The sequence below is a fragment of the Pseudochaenichthys georgianus genome, unplaced genomic scaffold (assembly GCF_902827115.2).
Source record: "Pseudochaenichthys georgianus unplaced genomic scaffold, fPseGeo1.2 scaffold_1104_arrow_ctg1, whole genome shotgun sequence".
In the NCBI taxonomy this organism is placed as follows: Eukaryota; Metazoa; Chordata; class Actinopteri; order Perciformes; family Channichthyidae; genus Pseudochaenichthys; species Pseudochaenichthys georgianus.
This window is the reverse complement of record NW_027262059.1, coordinates 6,766-26,001: the sequence shown is the minus strand read 5'-3', so window position 1 is coordinate 26,001 and position 19,236 is coordinate 6,766. Positions and strand designations below refer to the sequence as shown.

The 19,236-nt window shown below is 48.5% G+C and overlaps 1 protein-coding gene across 1 annotated transcript; it reads left to right on the top strand.

Annotated features, from left to right (window-relative positions):
• The first annotated feature begins 2,969 nt into the window (after window positions 1-2,969).
• LOC117440656 (alanine--tRNA ligase, mitochondrial-like) lies at window positions 2,970-19,016 on the top strand. The gene is made up of 6 exons (XM_034076890.1): window positions 2,970-3,377; window positions 4,635-4,823; window positions 5,089-5,234; window positions 5,347-5,538; window positions 11,763-11,907; window positions 18,867-19,016. Exons 1-6 carry the CDS (start codon window positions 3,060-3,062, stop codon window positions 19,014-19,016), a joined length of 1,140 nt encoding a protein of 379 aa, XP_033932781.1. The 5' UTR covers window positions 2,970-3,059.
• Window positions 19,017-19,236: the final 220 nt, after the last annotated feature.

Genomic DNA, 19,236 nt, shown 5'->3' with positions numbered 1-19,236 from the left:
TTGTAACGTGTCCCTTCAGTCTACAGGTGTCCCTTCAGTCTACAGGTGTCCCTTCAGTCTACAGGTGTCCCTTCAGTCTACAGGTGTCCCTTCCGTCTACATGTGTCCCTTCTGTCTACAGGTGTCCCTTCAGTCTACATGTGTTAATGTGTCCCTTCAGTCTACATGTGTCCCTTCAGTCTACAGGTGTCCCTTCAGTCTACATGTGTCCCTTCAGTCTACAGGTGTCCCTTCAGTCTACAGGTGTTAACGTGTCCCTTCAGTCTACAGGTGTCCCTTCAGTCTACAGGTGTCCCTTCAGTCTACATGTGTCCCTTCAGTCTACAGGTGTCCCTTCAGTCTACAGGTGTTAACGTGTCCCTTCAGTCTACAGGTGTCCCTTCAGTCTACAGGTGTCCCTTCAGTCTACATGTGTCCCTTCAGTCTACAGGTGTCCCTTCAGTCTACATGTGTCCCTTCAGTCTACAGGTGTTAACGTGTCCCTTCAGTCTACAGGTGTCCCTTCAGTCTACAGGTGTCCCTTCAGTCTACAGGTGTCCCTTCAGTCTACAGGTGTTAATGTGTCCCTTCAGTCTACATGTGTCCCTTCAGTCTACAGGTGTCCCTTCGGTCTACATGTGTCCCCTTCAGTCTACAGGTGTCCCTTCAGTCTACAGGTGGTCCCTTCAGTCTACAGGTGTCCCTTCAGTCTACAGGTGTTAAACGTGTCCCTTCAGTCTACATGTGTCCCTTCAGTCCTACATGTGTCAACGTGTCCCTTCAGTCTACATGTGTCCCTTCAGTCTACATGTGTCAACGTGTCCCTTCAGTCTACATGTGTCCCTTCAGTCTACATGTGTCAACGTGTCCCTTCAGTCTACATGTGTCCCTTCAGTCTACATGTGTCCCTTCAGTCTACAGGTGTCCCTTCAGTCTACAGGTGTCCCTTCAGTCTACATGTGTCAACGTGTCCCTTCAGTCTACAGGTGTTAACGTGTCCCTTCAGTCTACATGTGTCCCTTCAGTCTACATGTGTCCCTTCAGTCTACAGGTGTCCCTTCAGTCTACATGTGTCCCTTCAGTCTACAGGTGTCCCTTCAGTCTACATGTGTCCCTTCAGTCTACATGTGTCAACGTGTCCCTTCAGTCTACATGTGTCCCTTCAGTCTACAGGTGTCCCTTCAGTCTACAGTGGTCCCTTCAGTCTACAAGGCCCTTCAGTCTACAGGTGTCCCTTCAGTCTACACGGTGTCCCTTCAGTCTACAGGTGTTAACGTGTCCCTTCAGTCTACAGGTGTCCCTTCAGTCGACAGGTGTCCCTATCCGTCTACAAGGTGTCCCTTCCGTCTACAGGTGTCCCTTCAGTCTACAGTGTCCCTTCAGTCTACAGGTGTTAACGTGTCCCTTCAGTCTACAGGTGTCCTTCAGTCTACAGGTGTCCCTTCAGTCTACAGGTGTCCCTTCAGTCTACAGGTGTTAACGTGTCCCCTTCAGTCTACAGGTGTCCCTTCAGTCTACAGGTGTCCCTTCAGTCTACAGTTGTTAACGTGTCCCTTCAGTCTACAGGTGTCCCTTCAGTCTACAGGTGTGAATGTGTCCCTTCAGTCTACAGGTGTTGTGTCCCTTCAGTCTACAGGTGTCCCTCAGTCTACAGGTGTCCCTTCAGTCTACAGGTGTTAATGTGTCCCTTCAGTTACAGGTGTCCCTTCAGTCTACAGGTTTAACGTGTCCCTTCAGTCTACAGGTGTCCCTTCAGTCTACAGGTGTCCCTTCCGCTACAGTGTCCCTTCCGTCTACATGTCCCTTCAGTCTACAGGTGTCCCTTCAGTCTACAGGTGTTAACGTGTCCCTTCAGTCTACATGTGTCCCTTCAGTCTACAGGTGTCCCTTCAGTCTACAGGTGTCCCTTCAGTCTACAGGTGTTAATGTGTCCCTTCAGTCTACAGTGTCCCTTCAGTCTAACAGGTGTCCCTTCAGTCTTACAGTTGTTAACGTGTCCCTTCAGTCTACAGGTGTCCCTTCAGTCTACCGGTGTCCCCTTCAGTCTACAGGTGTTAACGTGTCCCTTTGGTCTACAGGTGTTAATGTGTCCCTTCAGTCTACAGGTGTTAATGTGTCCCTTCAGGTCTACAGGTGTCCCTTCAGTCTACAGGTGTTTAATGTGTCCCTTCAGTCTACAGGTGTCCCTTCAGTCTACAGGTAGTTAACGTGTCCCTTCAGTCTACAGGTGTCCCTTCAGTCTACAGGTGTGTCCCTTCTGTCTACAGGTGTCCCTTCCAGTCTACAGGTGTTAATATTGTCCCTTCAGTTACCAGGTGTCCCTTCAGTCCTAACAGGTGTTAACGTGTCCCTTCAGTCTACAGGTGTCCCTTCTAGTCTACAGGGTGTCCCTTCAGTCTACAGGTGTTAATGGTGTCCCTTCAGTCTACAGGTGTTAACGTGTCCCTTGGTCTACAGGTGTTAAGTGTCCCTTCATCTACAGGTGTCCCTTCAGTCCTACAGGTGTTTAATGTGTCCCTTCAGTCTACAGGTGTCCTTCAGTCTACAGTGTAACGTGTCCCTTCAGTCTACAGGTGTCCCTTCAGTCTACAGGTGTCCCTTCAGTCTACAGGTGCTTTATCTTTATGAAACAAAACTGATCCCATATAGGGGTAGGGTGCAGGGGGCGGTTTGGGACTGGGCCTTGCCAGCATTCTGCGCCACTCTGTGACGTAGTATACTTGAGATAGTGTACTCCACATTGAGAAACGGCCACAGTTTATCACGGAGCCCCTAGGGACAGGAAAATACTAAACCCGTCATCCCGCCTTTTATTTATTTTGTTACCTTTATTATTTTTATTTTTGTAATGTCCCTTGAGGGGCTCCGTAGTTTATAAAGACATTTAAAATGTTATTTTAATTTCTACTGTAATGTGTTGGTCCCCCCTGCGTCCAGCAGGTGGGGGTAGTGCTGCCAGCTGCCATGAAGCTGTGTGAAGAAGACGAGGAGGAACTGCGCATGCGCCCACACTGCCTGCAGGGTCAGAATGTGTCTTTAGGACAAGTCTCAGTCCGGTACAGGCTCCGGTACCGGGTCTCATGTCTCGGCTGATGCTGCTCCGGAGGCCCCTCAGCGGGTCTCCGTGCCTCCTCTCTGCCGGATCCTGTCGCTCCTGCAGCGGAGCTTCTCCTCCGGGTCATGGTCCTCCTCCGGGTCTCTCCTCCTCTCAGGTCCGGGTCTCTCCTCCTGGTCTTGGTCCGGGTTCTGGTTCCGGTCCTCCGGGTCTCTCCTCCTCTCAGGTCCGCAGCACCTTCCTGGAGTTCTTCCGGTCTCGCGGACACCAGCTGGTCCCGTCCGCCCCGGTGAGGCCGCGCGGGGACCCGAGCCTGCTGTTTGTTAACGCGGGGATGAACCAGGTGAGAGCATGTACTTATAACGCAGTTACTGTGTACTTATACTACAGTTCAGAGCCAGCATGTACTTATACTACAGTACTGTGTACTACAGGTCAGAGCCAGCATGTACTTATACTGCAGTTACTGTGTACTTATACTATAGTTCAGAGCCAGCATGTACTTATACTGCAGTTACTGTGTACTTATACTACAGTTCAGAGACAGCATGTACTTATACTACAGTACTGTGTACTTATACTACAGTTCAGAGCCAGCATGTACTTATACTACAGTTCAGAGACAGCATGTACTTATACTGCAGTTACTGTGTACTACAGTTCAGAGACAGCATGTACTTATACTGCAGTTACTGTGTACCTATACTACAGTTCAGAGACAGCATGTACTTATACTGCAGTTACTGTGTACTTATACTACAGTTCAGAGCCAGCATGTACATATACTACAGTACTGTGTACTTATACTACAGTTCAGAGACAGCATGTACTTATACTGCAGTTACTGTGTACTACAGTTCAGAGACAGCATGTACTTATACTACAGTTCAGAGCCAGCATGTACTTATACTGCAGTTACTGTGTACTTATACTACAGTTCAGAGACAGCATGTACTTTTACTGCAGTTACTGTGTACTTATACTACAGTTCAGAGACAGCATGCACTTATACTGCAGTACTGTGTACTTATACTACAGTTCAGAGACAGCATGTACTAATACTGCAGTTACTGTGTACTTATACTACAGTTCAGAGACAGCATGTACTAATACTGCAGTTACTGTGTACTTATACTACAGTTCAGAGATAGCATGTACTAATACTGCAGTTACTGTGTACTTATACTGCAGTTCAGAGACAGCATGTACTTATATTGCAGTTACTGTGTACTTGTACTACAGTTCAGAGGCAGCATGTACTTATACTACAGTACTGTGTACTTATACTACAGTTCAGAGGCAGCATGTACTTATACTACAGTTCAGAGACAGCATGCACTAATACTGCAGTTACTGTGTACTTATACTGCAGTTCAGAGACAGCATGTACTTATATTGCAGTTACTGTGTACTACAGTTCAGAGACAGCATGTACTTATACTACAGTACTGTGTACTTATACTACAGTTCAGAGGCAGTATGTACTTATACTACAGTTCAGAGACAGCATGCACTTATACTGCAGTTACTGTGTACTTATACTACACTGACAAGATCTGAGTACTTGTACCTGTTTACCAATGACCCTCTGCCCCCCCAGTTTAAGCCCCTCCTCCTGGGCACGGCGCCTCCCCGCAGCATGCTAGCTTCTCTGCGGCGCGCGGCTAACTCTCAGAAGTGTGTGCGAGCGGGGGGGAAACACAACGACCTGCAGGACGTGGGGAGGGACCTCACTCACCTGAGCTTCTTCGAGATGCTGGGGAGCTGGAGCTTTGGAGACTACTTCAAGGTGCACACACACACACACACACACACACACACACACACACACACACACACACACACACACACACACACACACACACACACACACACACGAACAGACATGCGCGCACACACACACACACACACACACACACACACACACACACACACACACACACACACACACACACACACACACACACACACACACACACACCTACCTGTCTCTCTCTGATGAACCTGTCTCTCTGTCTCTCTCCGTCTCTCTCTCTCTCCCTCTCTCTCTCCAGGAGGAGGCGTGCAGAATGGCCTGGACACTCCTCACTGAGTATTATGGGATATCAGCTGATCGACTGTATGTTTCATACTTTGGAGGAAACCCTGAGTCAGGACTTCCTGCTGACGAGGAGACGAGGAACATCTGGCTGGAGATCGGGTACCACACACACACACACACACACACACACACACACACACACACACACACACACACACACACACACACACACAGTGACACACCCTCTCATCCAGCTGCCCCCCCCCCCCAGGGTGCCCCCGGCCCGTCTGCTGCCCTTCGATATGAAGCAGAACTTCTGGGAGATGGGGCCCTGCGGCCCCTGTGGACCCTGCTCTGAGATCCACTACGACCACCTGGGGGGGAGGGACGCTGCACACCTGGTGAACGCTGACTGTCCTGAGGTGGTGGAGGTCTGGAACCTGGTGTTCATGCAGTACAACAGGTACACACACGCGCGCACACACACACACACACACACACACACACACACACACACACACACACACACACACACACACACACACACACACCGTTTATGTTAAAGGTCCCATGTCATGCTTGTCCGGTTATTACCCGGCCCCTTGTGTGTTATGAAGGTTTTTCTCTATGTACGGTCTCAAACCCTCAAAGTGCACCCTGTAGCGAACACAGAAAACACCTGTCTGTGATGCCCCTGAACGCCTCGTTGGGGATTTCTCTTTTTCCATTTTGTTTTTCCGGGGCCTATGGTGTCACTCAGTCCAAATGGACCAATGGCACACAGCTATAGAACAATAGGCACACCCTCTGCCAGGGTGGACTCCCAGCAGCTCAGGAGTCCGCCCGCGAGGCTCCCGGAGCGGACAGTGCGAGGTGGATTTCCCGCTGTGTTTCCCTGGATGCTGGATATAGACCAAGTGCCATACCAGCGAGACACTGTGGAGCTCAGGCTGAGCTCCACAGTGTCTCGCTGACCCCACGCAGCAACCAGGAAACGAGCAGTAATCCAGCTCTCACCGTCCGCTCCTCGGGCCTCGCGGGGAGGAGCGGCTCTCACCGTCCGTTCCTCGAGCCTCGCGGGGAGGAGCGGCTCTCACCGTCCGCTCCTCGGGCCTCGCGGGGAGGAGCGGCTCTCACCGTCCGTTCCTCGAGCCTCGCGGGGAGGAGCGGCTCTCACCGTCCGCTCCTCGGGGCCTCGCGGGGAGGAGCGGCTCTCACCGTCCGTTCCTCGAGCCTCGCGGGGAGGAGCGGCTCTCACCGTCCGCTCCTCGGGCCTCGCGGGGAGGAGCGGCTCTCACCGTCCGTTCCTCGAGCCTCGCGGGGAGGAGCGGCTCTCACCGTCCGCTCCTCGGGCCTCGCGGGGAGGAGCGGCTCTCACCGTCCGTTCCTCGAGCCTCGCGGGGAGGAGCGGCTCTCACCGTCCGTTCCTCGGGCCTCGCGGGGAGGAGCGGCTCTCACCGTCCGCTCCTCGGGCCTCGCGGGGAGGAGCGGCTCTCACCGTCCGCTCCTCGAGCCTCGCGGGGAGGAGCGGCTCTCACCGTCCGTTCCTCGAGCCTCGCGGGGAGGAGCGGCTCTCACCGTCCGTTCCTCGAGCCTCGCGGGGAGGAGCGGCTCTCACCGTCCGCTCCTCGAGCCTCGCGGGAGGAGCGGCTCTCACCGTCTGCTCCTCGAGCCTCACGGGGAGGAGCAGCTCTCACTGTCCGCTCCAGCAGCGAGCCCCCCAACGTCCCCCCAACACGGCACCCAGATCCCACGCAGCATTCTCATCTGTTTGTCATCACTGGTGTCATCTCCTGGTTTCTAGCAAACGCCATTGTAAAACATAATCACTGATGTTCTGCTGTAACGGTGGTTGACTCATCAGAACAGAGTGGGCGAGCTGACCAATCAGAGCACAGTGAGGGGGGGGGCAGGAGCTCCAACAAGCCGTGTAGGACAGAGGCCGTTTCTCAATGTCGAGTAAAACTGCTGCAGGGCCACTATTTCAAGTATACTACGTCATCGAGTGGCACATTACATTGCATTTAGCTGACGCTTTTATCCAAAGCGACTTACAATAAGTACATTCGACCAGGAAGACACAACCTTGAAGAAAACAGAATCATATAAGAACATCAGGTTTCAAAGAGCCAAGCATTTCAACTGCTCCTCAACTGGCTTTAGATAAGCCAGTCCTTTGTTAGTATATAAGTGCTCTGTTAGCAGTTCTTTGTTAGTCATTCTATCCTCGAGGTGGAGTCGAAGGAGATGAGGTTCAGTCTGGAAGGTGTGTGAGCTTTCTGCTGTCCTGATGTCAGTGGGAGCTCGTTCCACCATCTTGGAGCCAGGACAGCAAACCCACGTGTTCCTGCTGATGGGAACTTGGGTCCCCCTCGCAGCGAGGGTGCAGCGAGTCGTCTGGCTGATGCAGAGCGGAGTGCACGTGCTGGGGTGCACGGTTTAACCATGTCCTGGATGGAGGAAGGGCCAGATCCATTCGCAGCATGGTACGCAAGCACCAGGGTCTGGAAGTGGATTCTAGCAGTTACCGGAAGCCAGTGGAGGGAGCGGAGGAGCGGGTGGTGTGGAACATTCAGGAAGGCTGAAGACCAGACGAGCCGCTGCATTCTGGGTGAGAGAGGTCGGATGGCGCATGCAGGTAGACCAGCCAGGAGGGAGTTGCAGTAGTCTAGGCGTGAGGTGACGAGAGCCTGGACCAGAACCTGCGTGGCTCTCTGGGTCAGCTGGGGACGCGTCCTCCTGATGCTGTAGAGCGTGGATCTGCAGCAGCGGGTTGCAGCAGCGATGTTTGCAGTGAAGGACAGGTTGTTATCTAGGGTCTCACCCAGAGTCCTTGCAGTCTGAGTCGGGGAGACAACAGAGGGGCCGATGCTGATCGTCAGGTCAAGAGAGGGACGATCTTTTCCCGGAAGGAAAAGCAGTTCAGTTTTGTCAAGGTTGAGCTTGAGATGATGAGCAGACATCCACTGAGAGATGTCAGCTGGACGAGCAGAGATGCGAGCGACGACCTGGGTCTCTGAGCGGGGAAGGGCAGGATCCATTGGGTCGTCAGCGTAGCAGTGGGATGAAAAACCATGCGGGCTAATGACTGATCCGAGCGAGTTTGTGTACAGGGAGAAGAGGAGGGGACCAAGAACAGAGCCCTGAGGGACCCCTGTAGTTAACTGACAAGGGTCGGACTCGGACCCTCTCCAAGTGACCCTGTAGGTGCGGTCTTTGAGGTATGAGGTGAGGAGGGAAAGTGCAGAGCCTGAGACTCCAAGTTCTTGGAGAGTGAAGGAGGATCTGATGGTTCACCGTGTCGAATGCAGCAGACAGGTCCAACAGGATGAGGACAGAGGAGAGGGAGGCTGATTTAGCCGTGTGCAGTTCCTCAGAGACAGCAATGAGAGCAGTTTCTGTGGAGTGACCTGCCTTGAAACCAGACTGGTGCGGATCCAGAAGGTGGTTCTGATGGAGAGAGCAGGAGAGTTGTTTAAAGACAGCGCGTTCAGGTGTTTTAGACAGGAACGGGAGGAGAGAGACAGGCCTGTAGTTTATAACGTCAGACGGGTCGAGAGTGGGTTTCTTCAGGAGAGGGTTTACTCTCGCCTCCTTGAGAGTGTGTGGAAAGTGACCAGAAGTTAGAGAAGTGTTGATGAAGTGGGTGAGAAACGGTAGAATATCAGGAGCGATAGTCTGAAGGAGGTTTGAAGGGATAGGGTCCAGAGGACAGGTGGTGGGGCGGGCAGAGGTCATGAGGGTAAGAACCTCACTTGGAGAGAGAGGGGAAAAGGAGGTTAGTGTGCCGGTTGAAGGTGGCTCAGGTGATCCGGCGGTGAGGAGGGGTGAGTCAGAAAAAGAAGAGCGAATGTCGTAAACCTTTTTTTCAAAGTGGTTAACAAAGTCGCTTGACAGAAGGGAGGAGGGGGAAGGGGCCTTGGGAGGATCCAAGAGGGTGGAGAAGATGGAAAATAGTTTTTTGGGATTGGAATAGGAAGATTGGATCTTATCTTGAAAGAAAGTGCTTTTTGCCTGAGAGATGGAAGCAGAGAAAGAGGAGAGGAGAGCCTGATAGGTTAGGAGGTCGTCACGGTGTTTGGATTTCCACCATTTCCGCTCTGCTGCCCGAAGGACGGTTCTATTAGCACGCAGTGCGTCATTTAGCCAGGGAGCAGGAGGGGACTGACGAGCCGGCCGAGATGTGAGAGGACAGAGAGAGTCCAGAGAGGATGAGAGAGGAGAGAGGACAGAGAGAGTCCAGAGAGGATGTGAGAGGACAGAGAGAGTCCAGAGAGGATGAGAGAGGAGAGAGGACAGAGAGAGTCCAGAGAGGATGTGAGAGGACAGAGAGAGTCCAGAGAGGATGTGAGAGGACAGAGAGAGTCCAGAGAGGATGAGAGAGGAGAGAGGACAGAGAGAGTCCAGAGAGGATGTGAGAGGACAGAGAGAGTCCAGAGAGGATGAGAGAGCAGAGAGGAGAGTTTCCGCAGCAGAGTTTGGAGGCAGGAGTTGGAAGGAGTCAGAGGAAGGGAGGGCTGAGAGCACCGAGGAGGCGAAGGTAGAGGGGGAGAGGGAACGGAGGTTACGGCGGACAGGTGCAGGATGAGAAGAGATTAGTTTGTTATGTTTGGAGAGGGGTAGAGAGAATGAAATGAAGAAGTGATCGGAGGTGTGGAGCGGGTTTACAGAGAGGTTAGAAGTAGAGCAGTTCCTTGAGAATATGAGATCAAGGACACTGCCAGCTCTATGAGTCGGTGGGGACGGAGACAGTGAGAAAGCAAAGGCGGTTAACAGAGATGTTAGTTCGTCTATCTTCCCCGTCTGGAGGTTGAAGTCTCCGAGAAGTACAGCGGGAGGGCCGGTTTCAGGGATGTGTGAGAGGAGAGGATCTAATTCCTCCAAGAAGTCCCCCAAGGCTCCTGGTGGACGGTAGAGAACAACAAGGGTTCATTGTATAGGATGGGTTACCGTGACGACATGGAGTTCAGAGGTGAAGGAGTGAAGTTAGGTAGCTTGAAGAGGGAGAAGCTCCATTTGGGAGAGAGCAGGAGACCAGTGCCACCTCCTCTGCCAGTGGGTCTGGGTGTATGGGAGAAGGAATATGCTGTGGAGAGAGCTGCTGGGGTGGATGTGGTGGATGGAGTAATCCACGTCTCAGTGAGAGCAAGGAAATCCAGGGACTGCAGGGAGGCGGAGCCAGAGATGAAGTCAGCCTTAGGAACAGCTGACAGGCAGTTCCACAGGCCGCCTGAAACTAGGTGCTGGATCTCAGAGGAGCACGTGGGATAGACGAGAGCGGGCCGGTTGTAGCGATTAGGAGATACACGGGGCCAGTGATGATTGCGAGAAGACACATGAACAGGAATGGAGAAAATACACATGATTATATCATGAGGGGCTAGAAAGCTAAGGAAAAGAAAAATAAGAATAAGACACCAGTGATACTTAGCTCAAATTAGAGTAGGATTTGCCTCCTCTTTGCCACCCTCGTGACTCCCGCAGGACTCCAATGTCTTTGTCGGTCTTACTCCCGCAGGACTCCAATGTCTTTGTCGGTCTTACTCCCGCAGGACTCCAATGTCTTTGTCGGTCTTACTCCCGCAGGACTCCAATGTCTTTGGCAGTCTTACTCCCGCAGGACTCCAATGTCTTTGTCGGTCTTACTCCCGCAGGACTCCAATGTCTTTGTCGGTCTTACTCCCGCAGGACTCCAATGTCTTTGTCGGTCTTACTCCCGCAGGACTCCAATGTCTTTGTCGGTCTTACTCCCGCAGGACTCCAATGTCTTTGGCAGTCTTCGGCTGTCTGACGCTGACGCTCAAGAAACAGCTGCCTGAATGGACGCCTGATTGCTGAGTTCTCACAGCTAAGGTGCCACGCCCCTCTAGTTAGTTAACTCTCTACAGCTGATGGGCGACAACTCAGAGGGCGTGCGGATTTAAATGCAGCCCAGGCAGAAACTGGAGGCAGTGACAGTTTCACGTGGACAGATCTGAGATTTAAATTCTCTCAAAAGTGCCCTTTTAGCTACAACAACTACAGAACAATTATACAGAGTAGAATAACTGAAATAGAGAAGTCTAATTAAACAAGATTATTACTTACAGCGGTTTCTGCGTCCAAGGAGGTGCAGGCACCGAAGGACTGTTTAAATGCGTGTTAAATGCCCAGCATTCTGCGCAGCTCGGTGACGTAGTATGCTTGAAATAGTGGCCCTGCAGCCGGTTTACTCGACATTGAGAAACGGCCAGAGAGTGAATTCACATCGAGAGGCAAAGTCCCTCCCTTTCCGGTGGACCTCCATGGGACCTTATCTAGGAAAAAGTATGCATTGAAGTCAATGGAGAGAGAAAGATTATCTTTCGATCCCGTTTGAATTGTGCCACGAATTAAACATGTGATGTTTGTCAATTTAAAAGATCATTGCAAGTCAAAATAAAAAGTGAAAGTAGGCGAAAAGTATTAAGAAGTGTAAATCACTCCAAGTCTGGGCATGTTGAGAGCTGTACATACACACAAGGGCAGTTCGTCGGTTCCGGAAGACTCTTACGAACCGACTAACTGCTAACGCTATGCTGGCTCCACCGGGATTCTGGGATTTGTAGTTTTTCTAGTTGCATATTTTTCAACAGTTTTACGACAAACTGTGACTTTTTTGACATGGAAATTATTTTTTAAGATAATAATAAATTCACGTGTGTGTAGGGAGGCGGACCTCTCCCTGCAGCCCCTCCCCCTCCTCTCTGTTGATACAGGGATGGGTTTGGAGCGTCTGGTCAGCGTCCTTCAGGGAACACTCAGTACCTACAACACTGACCTGTTCACCCCCCTGCTGGAGGAGATACACCAGGTACACACACACGCACACACACACACACACACACACAGACTGGTGTGCTGACTGCTGGTTGTCATGGCGATCAATCAATCAATCAATGTTTATTTATAGCCCAATATCACAAATGTTACATTTGTCTCAGTGGTCTTCACAGTGTGTACAGAATATCAGTATGACAATACGAGACCCTCTGTCCTTAGACCCTCTGTCCTCAGACCCTCTGTCCTCAGACCCTCTGTCCTTAGACCCTCTGTCCTCAGACCCTCTGTCCTTAGACCCTCTGTCCTCAGACCCTCTGTCCTCAGACCCTCTGTCCTCAGACCCTCTGTCCTTAGACCCTCTGTCCTCAGACCCTCTGTCCTTAGACCCTCACATCGTACAAGGAAACACTTCCGGAGAAACCCCACAGTTTAAAGGGAACATGGAGAAACCTCAGGAGAGCAGCAGAGGAGGATCCTCTCCAGGACGGACAGACTGCAATAGATGCCGTGTGTAAATTGAAAAGATAATACATTTGCAACATAGGTAGTCCAGATGTTTGGAAATGCATGTGTGTATAATAGGAAGTGTAGGAGCCAAAACGTTGATTTATTATTTGTATTAATTAATCATTTAATGTATGTAATGGAGTATAATTGATTGGTGTCAAGTGATCGTGATCCGCAGCCTCGGCTGGGCGGAGCAGCTGATTGGTGCTGTGATTGCCTCAGCTGGTTAAAAGAGTCCTGCTGATGATACTCTGGGTGCTAGTTTGGTTGTGAAGCCACACGGTTTTTTGACCGCTGCATTGCACTGCAGAGAAGGATAACCTGGAAATAAATATACCAAAAGAAACGTGACTCTGAGTGATGTGTGAGCGCGTCGGCCAGGCGCTAAAACCAAAGTACAAAAGGAGCTTAAGAAAGGTGGAAAGAAGGCTCTTTTAGGAAGATGAATCCACGAGGATATCCATCCAGGACCGATGATCCAGGACCACAGCCACGACTCAAGATCCAGGGCTCGCGATCCAGGACACAGGACCGCAGGATCATCCATGACTCCGGATCCCGGCGTATATAGACACCAGAAAGAAAGACATGTGGGGAAGCTGGGTTAATCGGAACATGAGAGGACACGGGTACAGACAGAGAGAAGGAAGAAGTAAGATGTCCCCCGACAAACTAAGCCTATAGCAGCAAAACTAGGGTCTGAATCTAATCAGCCCTAACTATAAGCTTTATCAAAAAGGAAGGTCTGAAGCGCACTCTTAGAAACGGATAGGGTGTCTGCCGCCCGAACACAAACTGGAAGCTGATTCCACAAATGTGGAGCTTGATAAGAAAAGGCTCTGGCTCCCATTGTACTTTCAGAGACTCTAGGAACAACCAACAACTAGGGGTGACGATATTAGGTCACCACGATATGCTTTTTCAGAGATATCGTGATAAAAAAAAAAAAAAAAATGTAATTTTTTTTTGAAAAACAAAAATAGTGGGAGGGGAAGAGGCTCTCCGTGTGCGGCGCATGGGGCTATGACAGCGGACGGAGAGCCTCTTCCCCTCCCGCTCCCCCAGCCTCACCTACTGATTTAAATTTCACCATATATCAAGACCGATCGATTTCACAATGTCAGCGCACCTCTGCTTGCGTTCAGTCCGAGTTGTTTGACACGCTCCCAAAGTCCCCGCCCCCTTTCTTTGCAGCGAGGGAAAATACACTGTTGGCAGTCTGCACACACAGCAATAATGGACGGAGAGTCAGATTCTGATGTAGAAGAATTAGATTTAGTCCCCAAAAAGAACTCTACGTCTGTGGTATGGAAATATGTTGGATATAACACAACAGACACGGAGCAAACAAATTTCAAAGCAACAGATGGCAACACGTCGGGCTTACGAGACCACCTCAAACGCAAGCACCAGAAAGAGCATGCAGAGTTAGAGTGCAAGGTCCCCCGCGTGTGAATGCACAATCTACTGCACCAAAACAAACTGCCATAGGGCAGGCATTTCATCAAGGGGCTCCGTATGGAAAGACTAGCAAACGGTGGAAAGACATAACTGACGGTGGCGTTTTATGTTTTTCCCTTCAGTTATGCTGAAGTCTTTTATTACACTTCAAGTCTAAAGTTTACATTTTAATTGTTTGGCACTGACTTTTCCTCATTGATGTTTTATGTTTTACTTAGTTATGTTTTCACGTTTATTGATGTTCACTGCTCACTTGTTCATTCAGGGTTTCATTTCTGAAATAAAACCAGCTTGAAATGCTGTGTTGGTCTGTTACTCCTTTTTGCTTTAGTTTCTGTCACCTTGTAGGCGCTTGTTCTGTTAAGTAACTTGAAAAATAACCATAATAACCGACATGAAAAAATATCGTGATATATATCGTCTATCGTGATACTGCTTGAAAATATCGTGATAACATATTTTTCAATATCGCCCACCCCTACCAACAACCCTGCATTCTTGGAACGCAATGCCCTAGTAGGCCAGTAGGGTATAATGAGTTCTTTAAGGTAAGATGGCGCCTGCCCATTAAGGGCTTTGTAGGCGAGAAGAAGAACCTTAAATTCTATCCTGTGTTCTATAGGGAGCCAGTGTAAGGCAGCCAGAACAGGAGTAATGTGGTCCCTTTTCCTAACTCTGGTTAGTACACGAGCCGCAGCATTTTGAATCAGCTGAAGCCACTTGACTGACTTCTTGGTGCTCCCTGATAATAAAGAGTTACAATAATCCAGCCTAGAAGTAACAAATGCATGGACTAGTTTCTCTGCATCGTTTTGAGGCAAGATATGCCTGCTTTTTGCAATGTTACGTAGATGGAAGTAGGCGGTCCTTGAAATTGATTTTATGTGGGCGTTAAAGGATAAATCCTGATCAAATATAACACCAAGATTCCTTACAGTCTCACTGGAGGCCAAATTAATGCCATCCATAGTTAGTATGTCTTTAGATCATTTGTTTCGTAGATTCTTCGGGCCGAGTACAATAACTTCAGTTTTAGTCGTGTTTAACATCAAAAAGTTTAAGGTCATCCACGTTTTTAAGTCCTTAAAGGCCCCGTCACACTGTCCCGAAATTGACACCCGATGGACACACGAATATGGAATTGTGAATTTCGCACGAAGATGGCCCCGAACCACACACGAAGGCAACATTTACATTACATTTAAGAAATACAACTGCAATGAAAGTACCAAAAACAATTATGTTACAGTACTATGATACTGTACTGATATCTTCAGACTTTGTTCTTTCCTTTCTCCGTCTTTATATGTAGAAAATATTACGTTTTCTCCGTAATGTTGTTTCCATAACAACAACAATTTCCTGTCAACTGTCCTTCAAAATAATATATTATATCCTCTTTAGTTTCACAGAACACAAATTGGGTTATTTACATAATATATTTACATGATTTTGTTGTGCAATAAAACAACCCGATGGACACACGATAAAGGAAATGTTCAAATTCGGCTGTGATCGTAGCAACATCGGGCCATTCGTGAGGGCATCTTAAGCCACCGTATGACCGCTGGCGGAGTTTCTCAGGTTCCGGCAGCAACTTCGTGAGCGGAGGCAAAATCTTTGGCATGCCAAAAAATTGCCGAAGGACCTTGCGAAGGTTCATTTTCGTGTTGAATTCGTGTGTCAATTTTGCCCTTCGTAAGGCCATCGTGAGGGCATCTTGTTATCCTCGGTGCCATCGGGCATTCGCCCCGATCAGAGTGAATGTGAATGCACCGATGATAACACGAAGATGACAAGATGCCCTCACGAGTGCCTTACGAAGTTGCCGCTCACGAAGTTGCTGCCGGAGCCTGAGAAACTCCACCGGCGGTCATACGATGGCTTAGATGCCCTCACGAATGGCCCGATGTTGCTACGATCACAGCCGAATTTGAACATTTCCTTTATCGTGTGTCCATCGGGTGTCAATTTCGGGACAGTGTGACAGGGCCTTTAGGCAGTCTTGAATTTTATTTAGATGATTAATTTCATCAGGCTTGATTGATAAATATAGTTGAGTATCATCCGCATAACAATGAAAGTTTACAGAATGATTCCTTATAATATTGCCTAACGGAAGCATATATAATGTGAACAAAATAGGTCCGAGCACTGAGCCCTGTGGCACTCCATGGCTAACTTTGGTTTGCGTGGAAGATTCATCGTTAACACGTACAAACTGAGAGCGTTCAGATAGATAGGACCTGAACCAGCCTAAAGCAGTTCCCTGTATGCCAACTAAGTGCTCTAGTCTTTGCAATAGGATGTCATGGTCGATAGTATCAAATGCAGCACTGAGATCGAGCAAAACAAGAATAGAGACAAGTCCCTTGTCTGAGGCTATTAGAATGTCCTCTGTGACTTTAACCAGAGCTGTCTCTGTGCTATGATGTGTTCTAAAGCCAGACTGAACGTCTTCAGATAAATCATTGTTTTTTAAGTAACAGCTGCTTAGCGACCGCTTTCTCAAGAATCTCTGAGAGGAACGGAAGATTAGAAATAGGTCTATAGTTGGCTCAAACCTCTGGATCGAGGTTGTGCTTTTTAAGAAGCGGTTTTATCACTGCTACTTTGAATGATTGTGGAACATAGCCTGATAATAAAGACATATTCATAATATTTAATAAAGAAGTGCTAATTAATGGAGAAACTTCCTTCAGCAGCTTAGTTGGAATTGGGTCTAACATGCACGTTGATGGTTTAGAAGAGAGAATCATTGAATGTAATTGTTCAAGGTTAATGGCTGAAAAGCATTCTAGTTTACTATCTAGTGTAATATTAGAACTTATGATTACGGGAGCTGTTGATAACACTATACTGGTCGAAGGCAAGAGGTCATTCATTTTGTTTCTCAGAGTAACAATGTGATGGTTAAAAAAGCACATAAAGTCATTGCTACTGAGTGCTAAGGGAACAGAAGGCTCAGTGGAGCTGTGGCTCTCTGTCAGCCTGGCTACAGTGCTGAAAAGAAATCTTGCATTATTCTTATTCTCATCTATTAATGAAGAGTAGTAGGCTGCTCTCGCTTTACGCAGTGCTTTCTTATATTCATTGAGAGTAATATGCCAAATTAAACGAGATTCTTCAAGTTTAGTGGAACGCCATATCCTTTCAAGTTGTCTCGACTTTTGCTTTATTCTGCGGGTTTGGGCATTATGCCATGGAGCTAATCTATGTTGTTTTATTTTCTTCTTTTTCAAAGGAGCAACAGAGTCTAATTTTATTCGCAGCGCATCTATAGCACTATCAACAACATGATCAATTTGGGGTGGTGTACATTTTGTATAAGTGTCCTCCCCTACATGCAGACATGCTATCGAGTTAAGTATTGGTGGAATCTCTTAAATGTGGCTATAGCACTAACAGATAGGTTTCTGCTGCAGGAGCTTTTGACTAATGCTTTGTAGTCTCGTAACAGTACTTCAAAAGTTACTAAGAAATGGTCGGATAAAGCAGGATTATGCGGTTCGACTAATAGTTGCTCAATTTCAACACTTTGACACACAGGAAGCCAGTGTAAAGACTTCAGAGCAGGAGTGATGTGATCCACTTTCTTAGTGTCAGTGAGGACTCGAGCAGCGGCGTTCTGAATCAGCTGCAGCTTCCTAACAGATGTGTTAGTGAGACCTGTGAAGACACCTTTGCAGTAGTCCAGTCTACTGAAGATAAAAGCATGGACGCGTGTCTCCAGATCCTGCTGTGACATTAGTCTTTTAATCCTAGATATGTTCTTTAGGTGATAGCAGGCTGATTTAGTAACTGTTTTAATGTGACTGTTGAAGCTCAGGTCAGAGTCCATGACTACACCTAGATCTCTGGCTCTATCTGTTGGTTTGAACATTGCAGACTGAAGCTCAGCGCTAACTTCTATACGTTCTGCCTTGGCTCCAAAAACCATTACCTCAGTTTTATCTTTGTTTAATTGGAGAAAGTTCTGACACTTCCAGTCATTGATTTGTTCAATGCACTTACTCAGTGTTTGAACTGGAGCATAGTCTCCTGGTGAAATTGTTACGTAATGTGTGTGTCATCCGCATAGCTATGGTAACTTATGTTGTTGTTCTTCATTATCTGAGCCAGTGGTAGCATGTAGACGTTAAAGAGAAGAGGCCCCAAGATGGAGCCTTGAGGAACCCCACATGTCATATTTGTCAACTCAGATGTGTATGTACCGATAGAAACAAAGTTGTTTCTGTCCTTTAAGTAGGATTCAAACCAATGTAGAACTGTTCCCGAAAGTCCCACCCAGTGTTCCAGTCGGTCCAGTAATATGCTGTGGTCAACAGCGTCAAACGCAGCTCTGAGATCTAATAATACTAACACTGAAGTTCTGCCACTGTCTGTGTTTAAGTGGATGTCGTTAAAGACCTTTAAAGAGCAGTCTCAGTGCTGTGGTTTGGACCAAAGCCTGACTGGAACACATCCAAACAACCATTTAAATGCAAGAAATTACTCAACTGTTGAAAAACAACTTTTTCAATGATCTTACCTTGAAATGGCAGGTTTGATATGGGCCTGTAATTGTTCATTACTGAAGCATCTAGATTATTCTTTTTTAAGAGCGGTTTAATGACTGCAGTTTTCAGGGCCTGTGGAAAAACACCTGAGTGAAGAGACTTGTTTACTATGTGAAGTAGTTCTGAGGCCATGCAACGAAAAACACAAGTCAGAACAAGGTGGAGAGTGTGATTATAGCAGTGGGTTGGTTTATTTACACTCTGACAGAAACCAACAGAATCTAATATAGAGTTAAATGCAACAGTAAGGCTATTTTTATCATCGTCAACATGAATATTAAAGTCACCTACGATAATTACTTTGTCTGTTTTAAGAACCAAAGCTGATAAAAACTCAGAGGGTTCTGATGAGAGTTCTGAATCAGGACCTGGTGCACGATACACTGTAACAGATAAGATTGGCTGCAAAGTTTTCCAGGTCGGATGCGTAAGACTAAAAACGAGACTTTTTGTGTGTCCTCAGAGGTCAGCTGTCCCTCCGTACCGCGGCAGGACGGGCGCGGCGGACGGGGATCGAACGGATATGGCGTACCGCGTGGTGGCGGACCATGTGCGCACGCTAAGTGTGTGTGTGGCCGATGGCGTGCACCCCGGCATGTCAGGCGCAGAGTGAGTCGCACACACACACACACACACACACACACACACACACACACACACACACACACACACACACACACACACACACACACACACACACACACACACACCATCCGATACAATAACACTTTAACGGTCAGATCTGGGGTTACCTACTGTAACCCAGCTTCTATGAGTAATGGCTTCGCCCTCTAAGGCTATCTATTGGGTTATCCCTCTGCGCCCCCGCGCAG

What these genes read in the sequence shown, in the direction of transcription:
- LOC117440656 (XM_034076890.1), top strand. Translation starts at nt 3,060, where the DNA reads ATGTCTCGGCTGATGCTGCTCCGGAGGCCCCTCAGCGGGTCTCCGTGC. An exon ending in TTAACGCGGGGATGAACCAG is followed by an intron (nt 3,378 to 4,634) that starts GTGAGAGCATGT and finishes CTGCCCCCCCAG; the next exon opens with TTTAAGCCCCTCCTCCTGGG. An exon ending in GTGTTCATGCAGTACAACAG is followed by an intron (nt 5,539 to 11,762) that starts GTACACACACGC and finishes ACGTGTGTGTAG; the next exon opens with GGAGGCGGACCTCTCCCTGC.